Genomic DNA, 19420 nt, shown 5'->3' on the forward strand with positions numbered 1-19420 from the left:
TCATGAATTGCTTGTTTGCTTGTTTCCCTCCCCTGATTGTCTGAGTGATTGTGTGCATGGGTTCCAGGTGTGTATGTGTGAAGTGTCTGTGTAATCAGGAGCGGTGATTGGTTGGAGGTGGGAAGGCCCAGCCTTCATAAGAGACCCAACAAGCAGAGGCTGGTGCGCGCAGGGCCACAACCCAGACTTCCCAGACCTCAACCAGCCACAATGGAGATTTAGCATATTATTTACCACTGGAGCTGCAGGAGTAGGCCGCCATTTATGTTTAACCCCCTTTTTCTCCTGTTTTAGTAGTTAGGGAGGTAAGATGATGTATTTTGGTTTCTTCTTCTTATTTTGTTAGGTAAGCTTTAATCCTTTAGGTAGTACTTTTTGGGCTTTGGCCTACTCTGAAGCCAACCTCCAGTTTTAGGTTATTTTGCTCTTGTCATTTGCAACCCTCTGTTTTGTTTAATGTTTGACAATAAATTCATTGTTACTTTTCATATCCAAACAACTTGTTCTGTGGCTGATTTTGAGATCTGGGGAGGATGGGGCTCATTTCATGGTATGGTCCGGTTCCCCTAGGCCGGGTCGTAACAGTTAAATAGCTGCAACGTTAGCGCTAAACGTTAACGTTTAGCGCCACGCTAAAACAGGAAGTTGGGTTGTTCTGTCTTCAGAGTAAAAGCATAATTTGTGTCAGTTATGAGAAAAAAATATTTTTTGAGCTGTGCAGGGCAACAAATGGTTAGAGAAGTATAACAGTATTTAAAAAAATCGAATCGAAATCGAAAATCTAATTTTGAGAGAAAAAATCAAAGATTTTTTTTTTTTTTTTTGCTGATCCGAAAAATCCGTGTTCCGTGGCTCAAAATCCACCAGGCGATCCGAACCGTGGGTTCTCTGATCCGTCCCAGCCCTAGTAATTTCTGTATTTCATTTTCACTGAAAAAATAAGTATTTATTTTTATTTTTACTGGGGTCTGTACCAAACAAGCATGTTCCCTTGGTTTGTAGGCCGGGGCGTCTCTGTAGCATCACAATGCTTAATTCAATGCTACTGTATGTTGTGACAATTACCTTTATCCAGTCATTGCAGGCCCCTGCAATGTGGATGTTGCACTCGGCCATACTGGGATTGCGATTCGATTAACTAACGTTTTTTGTGAGCTGAACCGGCTGCAGAGTGGACTACAGTGTGGATGACAGATTGGACTACAGTGTGGATGACAGAGTGGACTACAGTGTGGATGACAGAGTGGACTACAGTGTGGATAACAGAGTGGACTACAGTGTGGATGACAGAGTGGACTGCAGTGTGGATGACAGAGTGGACTACAGTGTGGATAACAGAGTGGACTACAGTGTGGATGACAGAGTGGACTACAGTGTGGATGACAGAGTGGACTGCAGTGTGGATGACAGATTGGACTACAGTGTGGATGACAGATTGGACTACAGTGTGGATGACAGAGTGGACTACAGTGTGGATAACAGAGTGGACTACAGTGTGGATGAATAGAGAGCCGCAGGGATGACGTATTTTTGTAGTCGGAACGCGGAAGTCCCAGACTTCCTGGTTCTTCACTGTTTTCGTCTATGGGATTTTTGAATGGGTTTTTGGCGCAATGCTTCTAATAAGGTCTCTGGGCAATGCAAGCTTAATCAAACGCGAACCAGTGTTCAGTAGGATAATCTTCACACATGAGGACCACTTTCATGAGTTTTGAAGCGTAAATACGAGCCCTAGAAGTAAAATGCTCGAGCTAAGCTAATCCAGAACTACACACTGTCGCATAGGCTTCCACGTCACGTCAGCACTCAACCTGGACTGTGTTGATGTGTGCGCTGCTGTGCACTGATTACCCCGGGCTGAACCAGGTGAGGGAAAGAGAATTTCCGTGTTCGTCCTTTGAAGTGGTGACGTTATTGACGTATATATCCCTGTCGACTCAACAGTGTAGTCTCATTTAGCCATTTGCTAGCTAGCCGCCCGTTTAACAGCACGTAAAAGCTTCAAAACTCATAAAAGTGGTTCTCATGTGTGAAGATGCTATTACTAAACGAAACACTGGTTCGCGTTTGATTAGGCTTGCGTTGCCCAGAGACCTTATTAGAAGCATCGCGCAAAAAACCCATTCAAAAATCCCATAGACGAAAACAGTGAAGAACCAGGAGTGTTAGCATCGATGATTTCCGGACTCGTTCCTGCGGCTCTCTATTGAGCAGCTCAGGGGAAGGTCACAGACGAGAGAGAGCACAACACAAGCCCCCCCCCCCCTCGCTGCATCAACACACACTAGGGGTGGTGGGGGTCTTCGATACAGCATATCATAGAGCATATAGAGTATCGCCATATTTTGTGTGGCAATATATCGCATGTATTGTGATATGTTATTATATAAATTGTCAGGTGCACGCAACATTTATGTCTGTCTACTTGACATTTTTGCTGCTTTAAAAAATAATTGAAGTGAGATGAACAGACTGGAAACTTGATCTTAGATAAAACAGACGTTGACAAAAGTTTTCCTTTAGGGCCATAATTTCCAGAGGAAAAAAGGTAATAAATCACAATATATCGCAATACTGGTAATGTGTGTGTGTGTGTGCACGTGTGTGTGTGTGTGTGTGTGTGCGTGCGTGCGCGTGCCTGTGTGTGTGCGTGCATGTGTGTGCGTGTGTGCGAGTGCGTGCGCGTGTGTGTGTCCTGGCCTGTCACTTGGTGTTGGAGTCACATGACATGGAGGGGAGGGGAGCGCCGAGTGCTGTGAAATCTACAATTACTGTGGTGCGCCGTGTTATGACAGCAGCAGGGCGTGTGTGACAGCATGAGCCAGGGACAGACAGGGGAGACCCGCACTGACTGTGTGTGTGTGTGTGTGTGTGTGTGTGTGTGTGTGTGTGTGTGTGTGTGTGTATATGTGTGCATGTGTCTGTGTGCAAACAGAAGGACGGTGCTTGGTCCAAAACATCCCCAACCCCCTCCTCGCACACACACACACACACAGCGCTGCCCTAGAGGGGAGCGGGGCGGTGGTTCCTGATGCTCTGCTGCCCCCCCAAGTCCATTTGTGGCATTGCCGGCCCTGCCCTGCCCTGGCCAGCAGTAGGTTTGGGCCAATTGTCGATTAGATAATATCGCGATTCCGAAAATGTTCCCCTGCCCCTTTTGATTTTAATTTTATTATATATACACATATATTTTGGGGGGGCAGTTTTGCACAGTCCGACCCTCATGTCACTGCTTACTGTACATGAATAATTGTTTTTATTATCAAGATCGACTTTTATTATTGAAAGTCGAAAATTGTTATTTTCATTTTTACCGGCGTCTGTCTCTTTAAGCGCAACACTTTTGTCCATGTGATGTTGCCGTAGCAGCTGCGCAACAGAGCTGCGCACGGGAGCAGAACGGCTCTGGGCTCAGCCGACAGTAGCAGCCAGCAGCTCCTTGGTAGAAACGTAGTAGAAATGGTTCCCAGAACAAAATGACAATATCTTAGGCGGGGGCACCACAAGGGAGCTGCTTGCGGGCACGCAAAGCGTGCCGGCGAAACATTTTGGACGCTTTTAAGCCCGTTTTTAAGGCAGATTTAGAGGAATATCTAATTTCTCAGCATTCACTGTAGTAGCTGTGTCAATATATATATACTGTCTTAACCACTTCAGTCTTAACCACCAATATTTGATCCTTTTCTCACCACCTGCTCTCCCTGCAGGGCTTGAAATTAACTTTTTTGACCACCTGCCAATATGGCTGCTAGATTTAAAAGTTACCAGTTAATTAGAATTTCCACTAGTCAAAATGTTTTTCTTGAAATAAACGAGAATATGAGTGGGTTAATTTAATCAACAGTATCAGTAAGTGGCTGGGCATTCTCAAAGCCTGTTGAGGGTCACACAAGAACATAAAATGCACTCTTGAAGCTCAAGAAAATAGGGATGCACGATAATTATCGGACAGATAAATTATTATATCTATTTCTTCATTATAATAATTATCGGTTATCGTATCGGTTATCGGCCAGGAGAAGCAGATATTTATTGGTTATCGTATCGGTTGAAAAAATCCATATCGTGCATCCCTACAATAAAACCAAACCAACCAAAACCGAGTTAATTATTTAAATGTTTACTTCAATGTAGAACAGTAATTTCTTACACATGAGATTACTTTTAGCCTTTTAGTCATAAAGATGATTGAAAGATATTCCATATTCCAGACTGAAATGTTATAACAGAAGTGCCATATTGGCCAGAATGACATGAACATTTGGACACGTATTCAGCGGGTATCTTGCATGTTGCGTTCAGGTGCACTGTAAAAAAAAAAAAAAATGCAATTCCAGCGCGCGGGCCACACGGGGCTTGTAGGCCGCCAATTGAAGAGCCCTGATTTACTGTATCCATCTATCTATCTACTGTATCTATCTATCCATCTATCTATCTACTGTATCTATCTATCTACTCTATATATCTACTGTATCTATATATCTATCTATCTAACCAGAGAATAATGATGTTGAGGATCACTCTCTTGGGCTTCTCTGTGCCAAGGGTTAAGGGTTACCTAAAATGCCCCACTATTCATCCTAGCATAGCACTGCTAGCTTCAGTGGTATTGTTATTACATGAGTGCTGCTCACGTTTTTAGCTCCAGGAGTGCTGCTGCTCATTGCTGCTCCGCTGCTCAATGACAATGCTACGCCATGTGCTGCTCTGCCGGCGTTATCGTTATCTTCTGATAACCATCGTCAATTCATCCCTATTTCGCCATCCTAGGAATACCTAGGTTTTCAAGTCCATGAATTGACCGGAGATCCGAATAACAGCTGGCGCTCTGTGATGACATCATCGACAAGCGACTCACCTGACACGGTCCGCGTCTTTTGAATAAAATTATGAATTGCTCTGAGTTTGATAATTTTTTTAAACATTTGGGATAATGTAAGTGCACAATTAAAATATATAACATAGGTCTACTCATTTTTAGAAATTGTAATGCTATAATAATATAATGCTAAAGGTTAACATATTGCATTTTTAAACCGTGATACCCGAGTTGTTGCAAGCACTAGCGCTTCAAGGATTTTCATTTCAAATGTCCATCACAAAACTTCCAAAAACACCAAAGATGAATTACAGGTAGATGTGTAGAAAATGATGCACAAGACATCTAGATTTTTCAATTTGAAAAGTGAGTGTGAACATTTCACACTGACTCAATATAAGCTTCAATTAAATATTGGAACAAACAGATACAAAATATGCACATTATTGTACAATATGACTTTGAAGCTACAGGCTTTCATCCGCACAAAATATCAGCTACAATATCAGCCACTTCAGATGCCCCTGATCACTACAACTCATACATGACAATAGGGGTGTCACGATACACTCAGTTCACGATACGATACGATACACGATGTTGGGTTCACGATAATGATACGATACGATATTATAACAATATTTTGTTGCGATTGATTTGTAAGTTGAGGGGGCATCCTCCACGCTAATTTGAGTAATTTCACCATTTTCATCCTCCGTGTCTGTAACGTCCCTCGTCTGTTCAAACAAAGCAATGAAAAGGAGAGCGAGCATGCAATCAGATGCAGATCAGCGCCACCGTGTTCAGCTTCTTTTTCTCGCGATATGAGATTTCATCTCAACGATACATATTGTCACGTTTTGATATCGCGATATATTGTGGGACGATATATTGTGACATCCCTACATGACAATATCAGCCACTTCAGATCGCTCCAAGTCGTAGATGAAACACGAGCGCATCAGAACACAGAACCTTGACGCTCCGCGGGCCGATGTCACGACAAGATGGAAACAAGAGGAATGAGCGGAGGGTGACAAGGCATTGAGGAGGCACATCTCAACTTTCACCAGCTTCAACTCTGTTTGCTCCCTAAGCCCCCATGTACAACACCGCGCAATCCAATCCTCCAAGACACACACTCGCACACGCGCACACACACACACACCATGGTGTATGGTCAGAGTGGATTATAGCACAATAACCCTGACGCACGCTAGGGGTGTCAAAAATAATCGATTATAAGATGCATCGCGATGCGGACGTGCACGATTCTGCATCGATTCACAAATGTCAAAAATCGATTATTAAAAAATAAAAAAATAATAATCGAATAAAATATAATGGAAGTACATGCAGTTGTTTATTTGGATCATAATACAATGCAATTCCAAATGCACTTTTATTTTAAAAGTAGCCACACAGTGAGAAAAAAGAGAGAAAAAATAAATCATGTATTGGGGAAAAAAAGTGATGCATCGATTGAAGATGCATCGAGATGCATCGTTAATCGTAATCAAATCGAATCGTAGCCCTCTGAATCGTAATCGAATGGAATCATGAGGCCAGTGAAGATTCACAGCCCTAATGCATGCACACACATTACACACACACACAAGTGATGCTTTTAAGTCCATTATAATGTCTGCAGTGTTTTCTTTATAATTCCATGTAACAGTGTTGAGATTAAGGTTGTTAAAGGGACAGCTCACCCTAAAATCAAAAATACATATTTTTCCTCTCACCTATAGTGCTATTTATTAGTTTAGATTGTTTTGTGTTAGTAGTCTGCGTTTTGAAGATATCAGCCATAGAGATTTCTGCCTTCTCTCAAATACAATTGAACCGGATGGCAGTCGGCTTGTCATGCTCAAAGTAGGGATGTCACCGTGTACCCCGACTACACGGATATTAAATCATAAACGTTTAGAAAAATCAATAACCGTTTACACGTCTTTTTTTGTGTGTCCTTTTAAGTAAAGTTTTGACAATGATTTGATTGTGTTCTGGACTCGCAATCACTCATTTCTCATCCAAAAATAAACTGTGCGTGTGTCCACTAAGCATATTCCTGTCAGTACGCTGGTGTGCGGTGATCCCAGCAAGGAAGGAGATTGAAAATAAACTCAGCAGTGGCTTCAGGAAGGCGCTGGTACGGGCTCTCGTTTTCAGCCAACTAACGCTAATAATGGAGAAACTATCACAACGGAGACAGAAAGGCTCAATTGTGGGAGCAGATTGGCTAGACACTTAATAGTGAGTGCTGTCGGGGGTACGGTGGTGCAGTGGTAAGCGCTGTCGCCTCACAGCTCGAAGGTCCTGGTTTCGATTCCCACCTGGGACGTTGTGAACGCTGAAGGAATGCGTGCCCGTCCTACATTAAACTGCTCACAACAAGGTCTGTGGATTATCTTGAGTAACCGGGTCAAATATTAATTCCCTAAAATATCGTCACATTATCATTAAGGTATTCGCTCAAAAATATTAGATTCGATTTTGCAGTATTGATGCAGCCCTAAAAAGACCTGCTACAGTTGAGCAGCAGTTGTCTGGTGATTGTTGGTACCTTCCCTGCAGTCTTTACTGGAACAGTGACCTAGTTAGTAGGACAGCTGGATTACTGGAGGTGTTTGGGTGCTATGCTGCATATGAGAATATAAACAGATTAGAGCAGAATGGGATTAGAACGTGAGGATTCTCCCAACACGTCCTGAGTGAAAACCCAGAAGTGGTTTTGATCATTAAGGACTCATTGGAAGGATTTTGGTTTGGACTGATGATCACAATAAAATGTTTCCAAAAATATCAAATAACACAAATACGGTAGTTAAGTCTGTTTTGAGCAGGGAGTGTTTGTGTGTACACACGTTATGAACTCTCACTCTCACACACACACTCTCTCACACACACACTAGAGATGTAACGGTATGAAAATTTTGCATCACGATTATCGTGACCAAATTATCACGGTTATCGTATCATCACGGTATTTGTAAAAAATTGCTGAAAACGTTCAAGAAGTACTGAGAGACTCACTGAAATCATTTTTACAACGTTTCATATTGAAAACGCAGACCAAAAAATGAATTTATACACTCACTGAAATCATTTCTCCAAGGCTGCACGTTTGCATCTGGGAGACAGTTGCCAACTTTGGTTGATGATGGACAGTATTTACCATGTTTTTCAAAGCACTGTAATCACGGTACCACGGTTAATAATGAAAATTTGAAACGGTACATTATCCTAAGGAATTTTATCACTGTTATCATAAAAGCGGTTATCCTTACACACACACACACACACACACGCACACACGCCTTACCCGTCTATCTGAGGCTACCAGTCGGAATTCTTGCGAGAGCTTCCCAAAGATAGATCTGTGTGTCTTCCGGAATGGATGAATGGTGCCCTGTAGGTTAGACAATAAAAAAATAAAAAAAAATATATATATATATATATAATATACACACATTTTACAAGAGAGCGGGTGATGATAACAATCAGTTTGATGAACAAAAACTTGGCTGCAAAACAAACTGTGGATTTTCTTTTGTGAGAATGAAACCTTTCTGACCCAAACAAGATGTTTGACTGTCAAATGTAACGGAGAGCGACAGGAGACGACAGTTTGTTGTTGTCATGAATTACATTTCGATTAATAAATAAAAAAAGATAATGAGATGCAATTAAATTAGTGATAATAAATGAATGTATGTGACTGCTACATGTTGTGCAGAGCATCAGAGAAGAAGAGGATGCAAAGGTTGACCTGCACTGCCATCAAGTGGTGTGTCTGTGTACAACACTGATTTTACCCAAGTAACAACAAACTTCTTCTCAGTATCTGTAAGTCAATACTCCGGACTGGCGGGAGGATTTTCAGACTATTGCAGTCTTTAAAACTTATTACGTATTTTATTCATATTCATATCTGCTCGCTGCGATCACCTGGGACTCATCTGGGTAAATAAAGGAGAAATAAATACATACCTAATGAATCGTGAAATGATAGCTACTGTTTAGGGAGGGCTGGAAACTAACCTTTTTCCCACGGCGCTAGGCTAGCGGCCCCACCAAGGTCATAAGGCGGAAAAGTCAGGGCACTCACTCTCTCACTCCCTCATGAAGTCAGTCAGTCAGTCACGGAAATGGCCGTAGCTAGGGCTAGGAAGGTGCTACAGTCAGGATTTGAGGGGTGGGTCGGTGGAGTGACTAGGGGGATATGGGTGGTGTTTTTTTGGGGGGGGGGGGAGGGGGCACAGGGGAAGTGTCACCATGGCCTTAAAGGTTTGCGCTTGTCTGGTGAAGTCCAAATCTGACCACAAACTTTCACTTGTTTACAAACCGAGTAAATAAAATTCTAAATTCAAATTATGCAATTTTGGATTTAAGTGGCCAATGTGGTTGTTGTAGGTTCACACTGACCAAAGACAAGTGTGCTGGGGCTTGTAAATAATAAATCAATGAATCAATCACATTTTTCAGAAGTAGCTTGTCTATTGGACCGAGTTTTGCTGACCTGTCATCCTGCCAGGTTTTTAATACAGAGAATGAAATGTAATGCCAACTTCACTGCCATACAGGCAAAACTATATGAATTAGCGCGATTAAACACACTGTTACAGACATATCATAATATAATAATATATATACCGTATTCAAATATATTCTAACAAATATGTATTTTTAGAAGGAATATTCTAATATCATTTTTGACCAATTTTGACAGCCCTAGACTGAACACAGCAGTCAGCAGTGTGAACAGATGGTTTCTGCTGCACAGCCAGTCTAACCTGTTAGAAATCTATAGATCAAGTTTACACCTGCAACTGTTTGTCATTTTCCAACCAGTAACAAAGTTAGACAATATCTTTCCAGGAAGAATAGCTGCTGCAATGCTGTAGCTAATGGTGCTCCAAATAAACGTATATCTGGCAATTAAACAAACCGGTGGTGTTGTGTTTTTACTGGACCATGAGGGCAGAGTGGGAAAATAGCAATGAAGTGCTAGTTAATCTCCAGACTCTACCAGCCACGTTAGCAGGTAGTTTAGGAGCGACTCAGTCTTCTCCTGCTGTAATCAACGTTTTGGATCAGATTCAAATGGTGGAGACCATTTTAGCTTCTCCAGAGTGGCTATCTGTCCTTTCATGTAGAATCAGTTTAAAGATTTTAGTGGCAACTATTAAAGCAATACAGACTCACTGCCTTCCTTTAAACCAGGGGTGGCCAAACTTTTTTGGTTGTGGGCCGCATACAGAAAAATATAAGGAGTCACGGGCCAAACAATATTAAGCGAGGCAGTTTTCGCGTCAAAACAATGTGGACCAGAAAACCCTTGTGCCATCAAAAATGTTATGTCTACCTAAATAAATATATGACCCATAGTTTATTGATGTGTTCACCTATTACAATGGGTATCTCTGTATGTTTTCAAATTTTCTTTTCCTGTGCCAACAGGTTAAGACAGAGATAATTTAACATAACATTAGTATTAAACATTCATTCAGCATTAAAAATGTTTAAAAATAAATAGACCAGGTCAGGGTACTCAAGTATAACCCATTTTCAATGGTTTTAAATTGAAAAAACAAAATGGGGGAATCCGTTTTTTTTGTTTTTGTTTTTCCGTTTCTTTTTCTTTCTTTTTTTCCCCGTTTTAAACTTTAAAATTTTATATATTTTATATATTATGTTCACTTTGCTTTTATCACATAAAAAAAAAAATAGGAGTAAAGGTTAAGCGTAATAACCTGGAACCCTGGACCCGAGCCCACTGATGAAGAGACAGACACCCCGGAAGACTTACCAAGACATATGTGTCCTGCTCGTGCTTCTTCCTGTGCATGGGGACATCTGTGGAAGAAAGCACATATCACTCTCAATACGAAAACAACATCAACAAAGTACTGACTGTCTCCAGATCTGCAGTGCCACGAGCTACTGAACGCTTCATATTAGCAGATTGATTATTAAGCTACGAGCGACAGGAAGTGAAAACTCAGTGTTTCCTGTGCATTCCTGAACTGTCCCCCAAAGCTTCATCCAGAAATACAATAAAAGATCAACATATCTGGTCTTATATTCTATTCAGCCTTTATTCACAGAGATCGTCGTCTGAGCACACCTGCTCTCTAAGGGCTAATGTACACCGCCTCCGGAACAGACGCGGTACGGCTGCGAACAGACCCACACTCATGTAATCTGTCAGACGTATGCGGGATCCAACAAAAATAGAACAGGTGCGTAATTTTTCCGTACCGCATCTACGCCCATCAATTAACATGGGCGAGAGTCGATCCGTCAGTTTTGCCGGATCCACAACGCAGCCGTAACGCATCTGGTATACATTGCCTGTTACAGTCTGAGTTTTCTGATCATGCGCTACTGTACTTCATATTCACACATGTCCATATACTCACACCTGGGAGCTGTCCAGTAAAACCACAGTTGTCTACAGTTGGGGTTTTGGTGCCTTGCTCAAAGTCATCTCGGAGGTAGCTGTTCTCACCCATTTGAGGGATTCTAACTAGCAACCTTCCAGTCTCAAGCCCAATCCCTTATTGTTCAGCCTGCCACAGCACAACTACTCATACATCATGTCTCATGATTTGACCATAAATGCCAAAGTAAGTCACCAAATACAATACTGGAAGTGGTCCTGTGATGAGTCCAGAGGTAAACATGGGTCTCAGAACCAAGATTATCCTCAAATCTACAAGACATTGAAATTCATCCTCTGCATTTGACCTATCCTCTACTAGGAACCTTCCTAGAACTAGGAACAGTGGGCAGCCGCAGTGCAGCACCCGGGGACCAACTCCAGTTATTTTTGCCAGTGCCTTGGTCAGGGCCACTGACAGGAGTATTAAACCTAACATATGGTACATGTCTTTTGGTGGTGGGAGGAAACCGGAGCACACGGCGAAAACCCACAGGAACACGGGGGGAACATGCAAACTCCACACAGAAAGGACCTGGGATGGACCGGGGTTCGAACCCGGTGTCATGCCGAGTATTGCACCCCCGCCGAGAATTGCATCCCCACCTTCCGGGAGCATATTGTAATGATTTATACGGAAACTTAACTGTTTAAAAATGATATAATTATCTGGGTAGACGTGATCTCCAAGTCAGGGGGTCTGTCCTGGCTCATGCAGACCGACTTTGATGCATTAGATCCGCGTGGAGGTGACTTCCATGCTTGGGGCTCTCTTCTGGCTCATGGAAGCCGACTTTGGTGCTTAAAATCCGGGTACAGATGACCTCGAGACCCGGGGATCTCTCCTGGCTTTATGGAGGGGGGTGCAAATCTCGGCGGTTTGTACCTGCCGAGATTTGCATCCCTGCTTTTAAGTTAAAACAGACCCAAAATATGGTGGGGGTGCAATTCTCGGCGGGGGTGCAAAACTCGGCATGACACCGGGACCTTCTTGCTGTGAGGCGAGAGTACTAACCACTGAGCCTAGTTACATTAACTGTTTGACAGCGTCAGCCAGCTGACTGATGCTTAGTTGGCATAGTTAGCCAGCAGCTTGCCTTGCTAACATCAACAAAACAAGATGCTAGGGTCCAATCAACACGAGAGAAGCTAGCCTAGCCACTGACAACTGGGGGCAGTGGACTGAACGCGAAACTCAGCTCACGTTGGCCACCAGACTCAGGAACAGCGAACTAACGTTAGCCTAGTTAGCGGTTAGCCAGAGCCACCTACTTAGACCATGGATCTACTAGACACCTAGCCTACTAGATACCAGTAGTTAGCCGTTAGCTTGCTAGCATAACAAACCTGTATCCTTGATGTTAATGACATCCACCGACACCATGTCAGGTTTATCCAGCGGCCCCACCTTCCTCTCGGTCACTCCGGACGGCACCACGTCCGGCTTGGGCCCGAACTTTCTGGGGTAAAAGTCCCCGACATTGTGGTAACCCAGACCCGATGAAGACGTGGACATCATCCCGTCCATCGCCATTTTGCACTTTCCGTCTCTCTTCTTCTGCTAATGGCTTTCCGGCAGACTGGATGCCTAACGGCACATTGCTGCCTCTCACAGGTCGGGAATATATTGCTGCTCATAGTGTTTACTACTTCCACTACTGTAGACCTGGCTCAGATATGTATGAACTTAATGTAGGAGAGAATATCTCAACTGTTAATTATAGACTATTAATATGACCCCTGCGAACAACTTGGGATGTGTGCCAACATCTCTACCTGGGACGAAAAACCATAGATATAAATACTGTAGCGTATCGGGTAATTACGTGTATTGGGGTGTTTCCGTGCTTGGCTAGGAACTGATATGTGGGGGTGTGTTCCTAGGGGGAAGGGGATATATGTGACCAGCGGCCGGGGCGGAGGCCAGTCAGGCTATGCGAGGGAGCTGACCGGGTGGTTGCAGAGCTAGCAGCGAAGCTAGCTGCTAGGAGCGTGTATTGTGAAGACAAGAATAAAAAGCCTGTACCAACTTCAAGTCTCCAGTTCCTTGGACGAATACCCATTTCGTTACATTGGTGCCAGACAGTAAAGCGGTAACGCCTCTGATTCGGCCGAGAGGGGAGAGGGTGAGAAGGAACGGCAAAAGAGACGGGTGGTGCGGCTTTTTGGCTCTAGAAACTAGCGCTAGTAAGTTAGCTACCAGGGGTGCTAACTGCTAACTGCTAGCTGCTAAAACCACGTGCGATGGTGCGCGGAGAATCAAGTATCTCCGGAGAATGGCCATCGGTGAACGGGAGGAAAGGAGAGCTGACGGCGGGGATCAGCTCGATGCTGGCGGGCATGGAGGCCCGTGTGTTGAGAGAGGTCGGACGGCTGGTAGAAGAGACTCCTGCCTGGGCAGTAGAGGTGATGCGGGCGCTGCGAGAAGTCATGCAGCGGGTGGACTTGATGAGCGCGGAGGTAATGCAGCGGGGAGAGCGGCCGGAAGAGCCACGGAAGAGACTGTGTTGGACCTGCAGAGAGCCGGGCCACGTGGCGAGGTGGTGCCGATGCGGTTCCGGGAGACGGACCGGGTATGCGGGACAACGACATGGACAGCAGGGAGCCTGCTGGGCATGTAGCGCGATCGGACATCTAGCCAGAGAGTGTCCAGAGGCTGTCGGAGATCGGGGGGCAGCGGGAGAAGAGAGACGTGCAGGCGGCAGACAGGTGAGACTCTGCTGGACTTGCCAGTCACCGGAGCACTTGGCCAGGGACTGCACTGAGAGTGTGGAGGCCGGAGGTGAGACGCAGGCTGGGAAGAGCGTGAGCAGCCGGGGAGAAGAGAACGTGGTGACGGATAGGAGAACGGTGCTGCAGGGGAACAGCCAGAGGGACATCGTCTGCAGCGTTGTTACAGTCGGGAGAGCGACGCTCGTGTCTCCGAGTGAGCGAGAGGGGTTACCGCCGGGGGAACCGGCCCAGCCTAACCGCTATACACCCCCTAACGTTGCACTGCGGAGAGCCGAGGGGAAGATCGACGCCGGTGGTGTTCGCTCTGCTGTCCTCAACCCTGGAGGAGGGGGACGGAAAAACGAGCGGAGAGCCGAGGGGAAGATCGACGCCGGTGGTGTTCGCTCTGCTGTCCTCAACCCTGGAGGAGGGGGACGGAAAAACGAGCGAGTGCGAGGCCGGGAGGACGACGCCAGGGTCAGCTGGAGAGTCGACGGGCGCGAGTGGAGACCGGAGGACGAGGATGTCGATCCGGTGCTCGTTCGTGCATTTGGCTACTGGAACAAACAAAAGGGGGGGTTTAAAAGGGACTAAATGTGGGAAATGTGGGTTGAATTTAAATGTGTGAAAAAGAAAGGAAATAATGAAAACTAGACATTATGGAGTGCCTAATGGGAAACTAGACATTATGGGGGTACCTAATGGAAAACTAGACATTACGGAGTACCTAATGAAAAACTGGACATTATGACGGGGGTGCTGAAAAGAAAAGACTGTTTGTTGGGGAATTAGAATTTGATGTGGTGATGGGAAAAAATATTGTGTTGGGTGTGTTTTGGTACAGGGGGATGTGTGTGGGTTGTGCATGTCGCGTGGAAGCGACATTAAATTTGTGTGGGGGATATGTAGCGTATCGGGTAATTACGTGTATTGGGGTGTTTCCGTGCTTGGCTAGGAACTGATATGTGGGGTTGTGTTCCTAGGGGGAAGGGGATATATGTGACCAGCGGCCGGGGCGGAGGCCAGTCAGGCTATGCGAGGGAGCTGACCGGGTGGTTGCAGAGCTAGCAGCGAAGCTAGCTGCTAGGAGCGTGTATTGTGAAGACAAGAATAAAAAGCCTGTACCAACTTCAAGTCTCCAGTTCCTTGGACGAATACCCATTTCGTTACAATACGTATTTATATTTATGCGAAAAACCTGAAAATTGCCAAAATTGCCAGTTTCTTTCAAAAGTGAATGGATTTTTTTCCCCTTCAAAGATATCGTCATAAATTTCTACCAGTTTAATCTTCACATTAAAATAATTTTTTTTTGTATTACACTTTTCTGGTGTGTGATTTGATGCTCCGGTAAAGTTTTTTGGATGGTAGGAGTGAGAACAGGGGATGGGCGGGGTGGCTGTTGTCTTTAATTATGTTCTGAGCTTTCTTCTTACAGCGAGTGGTGTAGATCAGAGGTTGTCAAATGTTTGTCAGCCAAGGACCCCAGATCGAAAATATCCCTTATTCTGATTTTGGGCTAAGCTTAATTGTTTCCACGGTAACGTGCTTGACTTTTAATTTGATAGGTTTGTTAGATTAGAATGTAATCCATGAACCATTTTAGATTTAAAGTATAAAATATTTTCGTTGAACTATGAAGCTTTTGCAAAAACAAACAAAATCCTGAAACTTTTCGCGGACCCCCTGGCAAAGTAGCCTGGGTAAACCTAGTCTCTTAAAACAGACTGTCTCATCTACATCCGGCGAATGCAGCTATATCTGTACGTTACACCCCCAGAACATGCACAAGGAAGTTGGGAAAAAAACCTTCAGACAGGAAAGAAGTTCGACAGAATCCGACCAATCACGACGCGTGTGTCCACGAAAAATGCGGCATATTGGATTCTGATTGGACTAATGAGCGGAAGACCCGCCTTTCTACTTCCCATTCCGGTTGGTGCATGATTCTCCCCCACGAAGTACAGACGGTATGGCGGAAGCATTTGAAAATTGCGGAAGCCAACTCGTCTGTTCTAAGAGACTAGGGTAAACCCAGCCCCCAGTGACCTGCTCTCAGACCGACCCTGCTCACTAGTGAGCAGGTCTGAGAGCAGGTCACGTGGGGGCTGGGTTTACCCAGGCTACTGGCAAAGTGCCATGGACCCCTGTGGGTCCCTGGACCCCCATTTGAGAACCACTGGTGTAGATGTTATGGAGTTGTGGCAGTTCTGTGTCGATGATTTTAGCTGCTGCCTTCACAATCCTCTGTAATTGTCTGCAGTCCTGGGCACTCAGTCAGGTGGTCAAACCACACTGTGATACAACCTGTCAGAACACTTTCTATGGTGCTGAACCACACTGTGATACAACATGTCAGAACACTTTCTATGGTGCTGAACCACACTGTGACACAACCTGTCAGAACACTTTCTATGGTGCTGAACCACACTGTGATACAATCTGTCAGAACACTTTCTATGGTGCTGAACCCCACTGTGATACAACCTGTCAGAACACTTTCTATGGTGCTGAACCACACTGTGATACAACCTGTCAGAACACTTTCTATGGTGCTGAACCACACTGTGATACAACCTGTCAGAACACTTTCTATGGTGCTAAACCACACTGTGATAGAACCTGTCAGAACACTTTCTATGGTGCTGAACCACACTGTGATACAACCTGTCAGAACACTTTCTATGGTGCTAAACCACACTGTGATACAACCTGTCAGAACACTTTCTATGGTGCTGAACCACACTGTGATACAACCTGTCAGAACACTTTCTATGGTGCTGAACCACACTGTGATACAACCTGTCAGAACACTTTCTATGGTGCTGAACCACACTGTGATACAACCTGTCAGAACACTTTCTATGGTGCTGAACCACACTGTGATACAACCTGTCAGAACACTTTCTATGGTGCTGAACCACACTGATACAACCTGTCAGAACACTTTCTATGGTGCTGAACCACACTGATACAACCTGTCAGAACACTTTCTATGGTGCTGAACCACACTGATACAACCTGTCAGAACACTCTCTATGGTGCTGAACCACACTGATACAACCTGTCAGAAGACTTTCTATGGTGCTGAACCACACTGTGATACAACCTGTCAGAAGACTTTCTATGGTGCTGAACCACACTGATACAACCTGTCAGAAGACTTTCTATGGTGCTGAACCACTGTGATACAACCTGTCAGAAGACTTTCTATGGTGCTGAACCACACTGATACAACCTGTCAGAAGACTTTCTATGGTGCTGAACCACACTGATACAACCTGTCAGAAGACTTTCTATGGTGCTGAACCACACTGATACAACCTGTCAGAACACTCTCTATGGTGCTGAACCACACTATGATACAACCTGTCAGAACACTTTCTATGGTGCTGAACCACACTGTGATACAACCTGTCAGAACACTTTCTATGGTGCTGAACCACACTGTGATACAACCTGTCAGAACACTTTCTATGGTGCTGAACCACACTGTGATACAACCTGTCAGAACACTTTCTATGGTGCTGAACCACACTGTGATACAACCTGTCAGAACACTTTCTATGGTGCTGAACCACACTGTGATACAACCTGTCAGAACACTTTCTATGGTGCTGAACCACACTGATACAACCTGTCAGAACACTTTCTATGGTGCTGAACCACACTGTGATACAACCTGTCAGAACACTTTCTATGGTGCTGAACCACACTGATACAACCTGTCAGAACACTCTCTATGGTGCTGAACCACACTGTGATGCAACCTGTCAGAACACTTTCTATGGTGCTGAACCACACTGTGATACAACCTGTCAGAGCACTTTCTATGGTGCTGAACCACACTGTGATACAACCTGTCAGAACACTTTCTATGGTGCTGAACCACACTGTGATACAACCTGTCAGAACACTTTCTATGCTGCTGAACCACACTGTGATACAACCTGTCAGAACACTTTCTATGGTGCTGAACCACACTGTGATACAACCTGTCAGAACACTTTCTATGGTGCTGAACCACACTGTGATACAACCTGTCAGAGCACTTTCTATGGTGCTGAACCACACTGTGATACAACCTGTCAGAACACTATCTATGGTGCTGAACCACACTGATACAACCTGTCAGAACACTTTCTATGGTACAACGATAGAAATTCACAAGAGCTTTGGTACTCAAGCCAAATGTCTTGAGGCGCCTCAGAAAGTGCAGTCTCTGCTGTGCTTTCTTGAGGATACATTTGGTGTCAAGAGACCATCATGTGAGTGTGTCTGTGATGTGTATTCCCAGGAATCTGAAGCTATCGACAATGTCAACAGATGACCCGTTGATGGAAACGGGAATGTGATTTTCCCTGAACTTCCTAAAGTCGACTATTCTTTCTTTGGTCTTACTAATGTTTAAAGAGAGGTTGTTTTTCTGTCACCATAGGGTTAGATCTTCTATTTCCCTCCCTTCTTAATTTTTTTATTATTATGCAATTTAGGCAATATATAATTAAATATGCATACAATAGCATATAAACTGTTGAAACTACAGATTGTTCAGAATAGCCACTTATTAACATACAACTAACAATAGACAGGAATTGCGATATATTTATTAACTTAAACTTTCTGGTTTCTGGTTCAAAGTTAGAGCTTTTGTGTCATCTAGAGTTGAACTGACAATTAGGAATTTGAACAATATAGTAGAGGACCTTCTAACTGTTGCTCTCTTGCATTTTCCAATTTGATCCTTCTGTAATCTGTTTTCAATTAATTCCTGTTAGCTTTTACTTGTTTTATTACCTGTCAAACACTTTATAACTCTACCTGCAAAAGTGCTATAGAAATAAAACATAATTATTATTATTTTTATATTATTGCCAAACACCACTGTCTTTCTCACTAAGCATGCGGTGTACACCCATGTGTTACTTCTTGAGATATTTGACATGACATGATATGACTGAGGGAAGGCAGAAAGCAGCTTGATTAGTTGATGCAGTAGTAGCACTTCATTGCTACTGTGCAGCCTTTTTGCACTAAATTATAAGCTGAACATTCAGCACTTTGTATTGTTTTTATAACTTTGAATCATACAGGGAAGTTTTGCTGATCGTGGCTCTTTAACAGCAACACTCTTCATATTCCTCGTCTGCTGACTTGCTTTGTGTTGAGTGTGAAGTCTTCAAACTAAATCATCAATTATAGATTTATTGGTTAAATTAGATCTTTGCAGCTCGGACTCAGCAGGGGAAATAAAACAGAATATGAGCACATAAAATATGAAATAGGCAATAAAGTTTCTTCAGTTGTCAGCAGCAGAGGGTGCCAGAGAGCTGTTGAAGAAGATGAGAGACTGTGATGCTGACAGACAGACATCAAATAACTACACAATTACTCATTTACTGTGTAGTCATGTTTTGTTACTTTAGTTTCCCTAATTAAGGTTT

The 19420-nt window shown here is 43.9% G+C and overlaps 1 protein-coding gene across 3 annotated transcripts in view; it reads right to left on the reverse strand.

Annotated features, from left to right (window-relative positions):
• Positions 1-12798, reverse strand: part of slc30a6 (solute carrier family 30 member 6) — a gene marked incomplete at its 5' end in the record, with an annotated part of 89939 nt that extends 77141 nt beyond the window's left edge. For 2 of the 3 annotated variants that reach the window (XM_083650458.1, XM_083650459.1), the window contains 3 exons: positions 8145-8231; positions 10632-10678; positions 12612-12798. In XM_083650458.1, the coding sequence (XP_083506584.1) occupies positions 8145-8231; positions 10632-10678; positions 12612-12798 (321 nt within the window). The remainder of the gene's footprint in view (positions 1-8144; positions 8232-10631; positions 10679-12611) is intronic. The other variant, XM_083650460.1, reaches the window with a different exon arrangement.
• Between the last annotated feature and the right edge of the window lie 6622 nt (positions 12799-19420).

Source organism: Poromitra crassiceps (genome assembly GCF_964638095.1).
Source record: "Poromitra crassiceps genome assembly, chromosome: 14".
Classification (NCBI taxonomy): Eukaryota; Metazoa; Chordata; class Actinopteri; order Beryciformes; family Melamphaidae; genus Poromitra; species Poromitra crassiceps.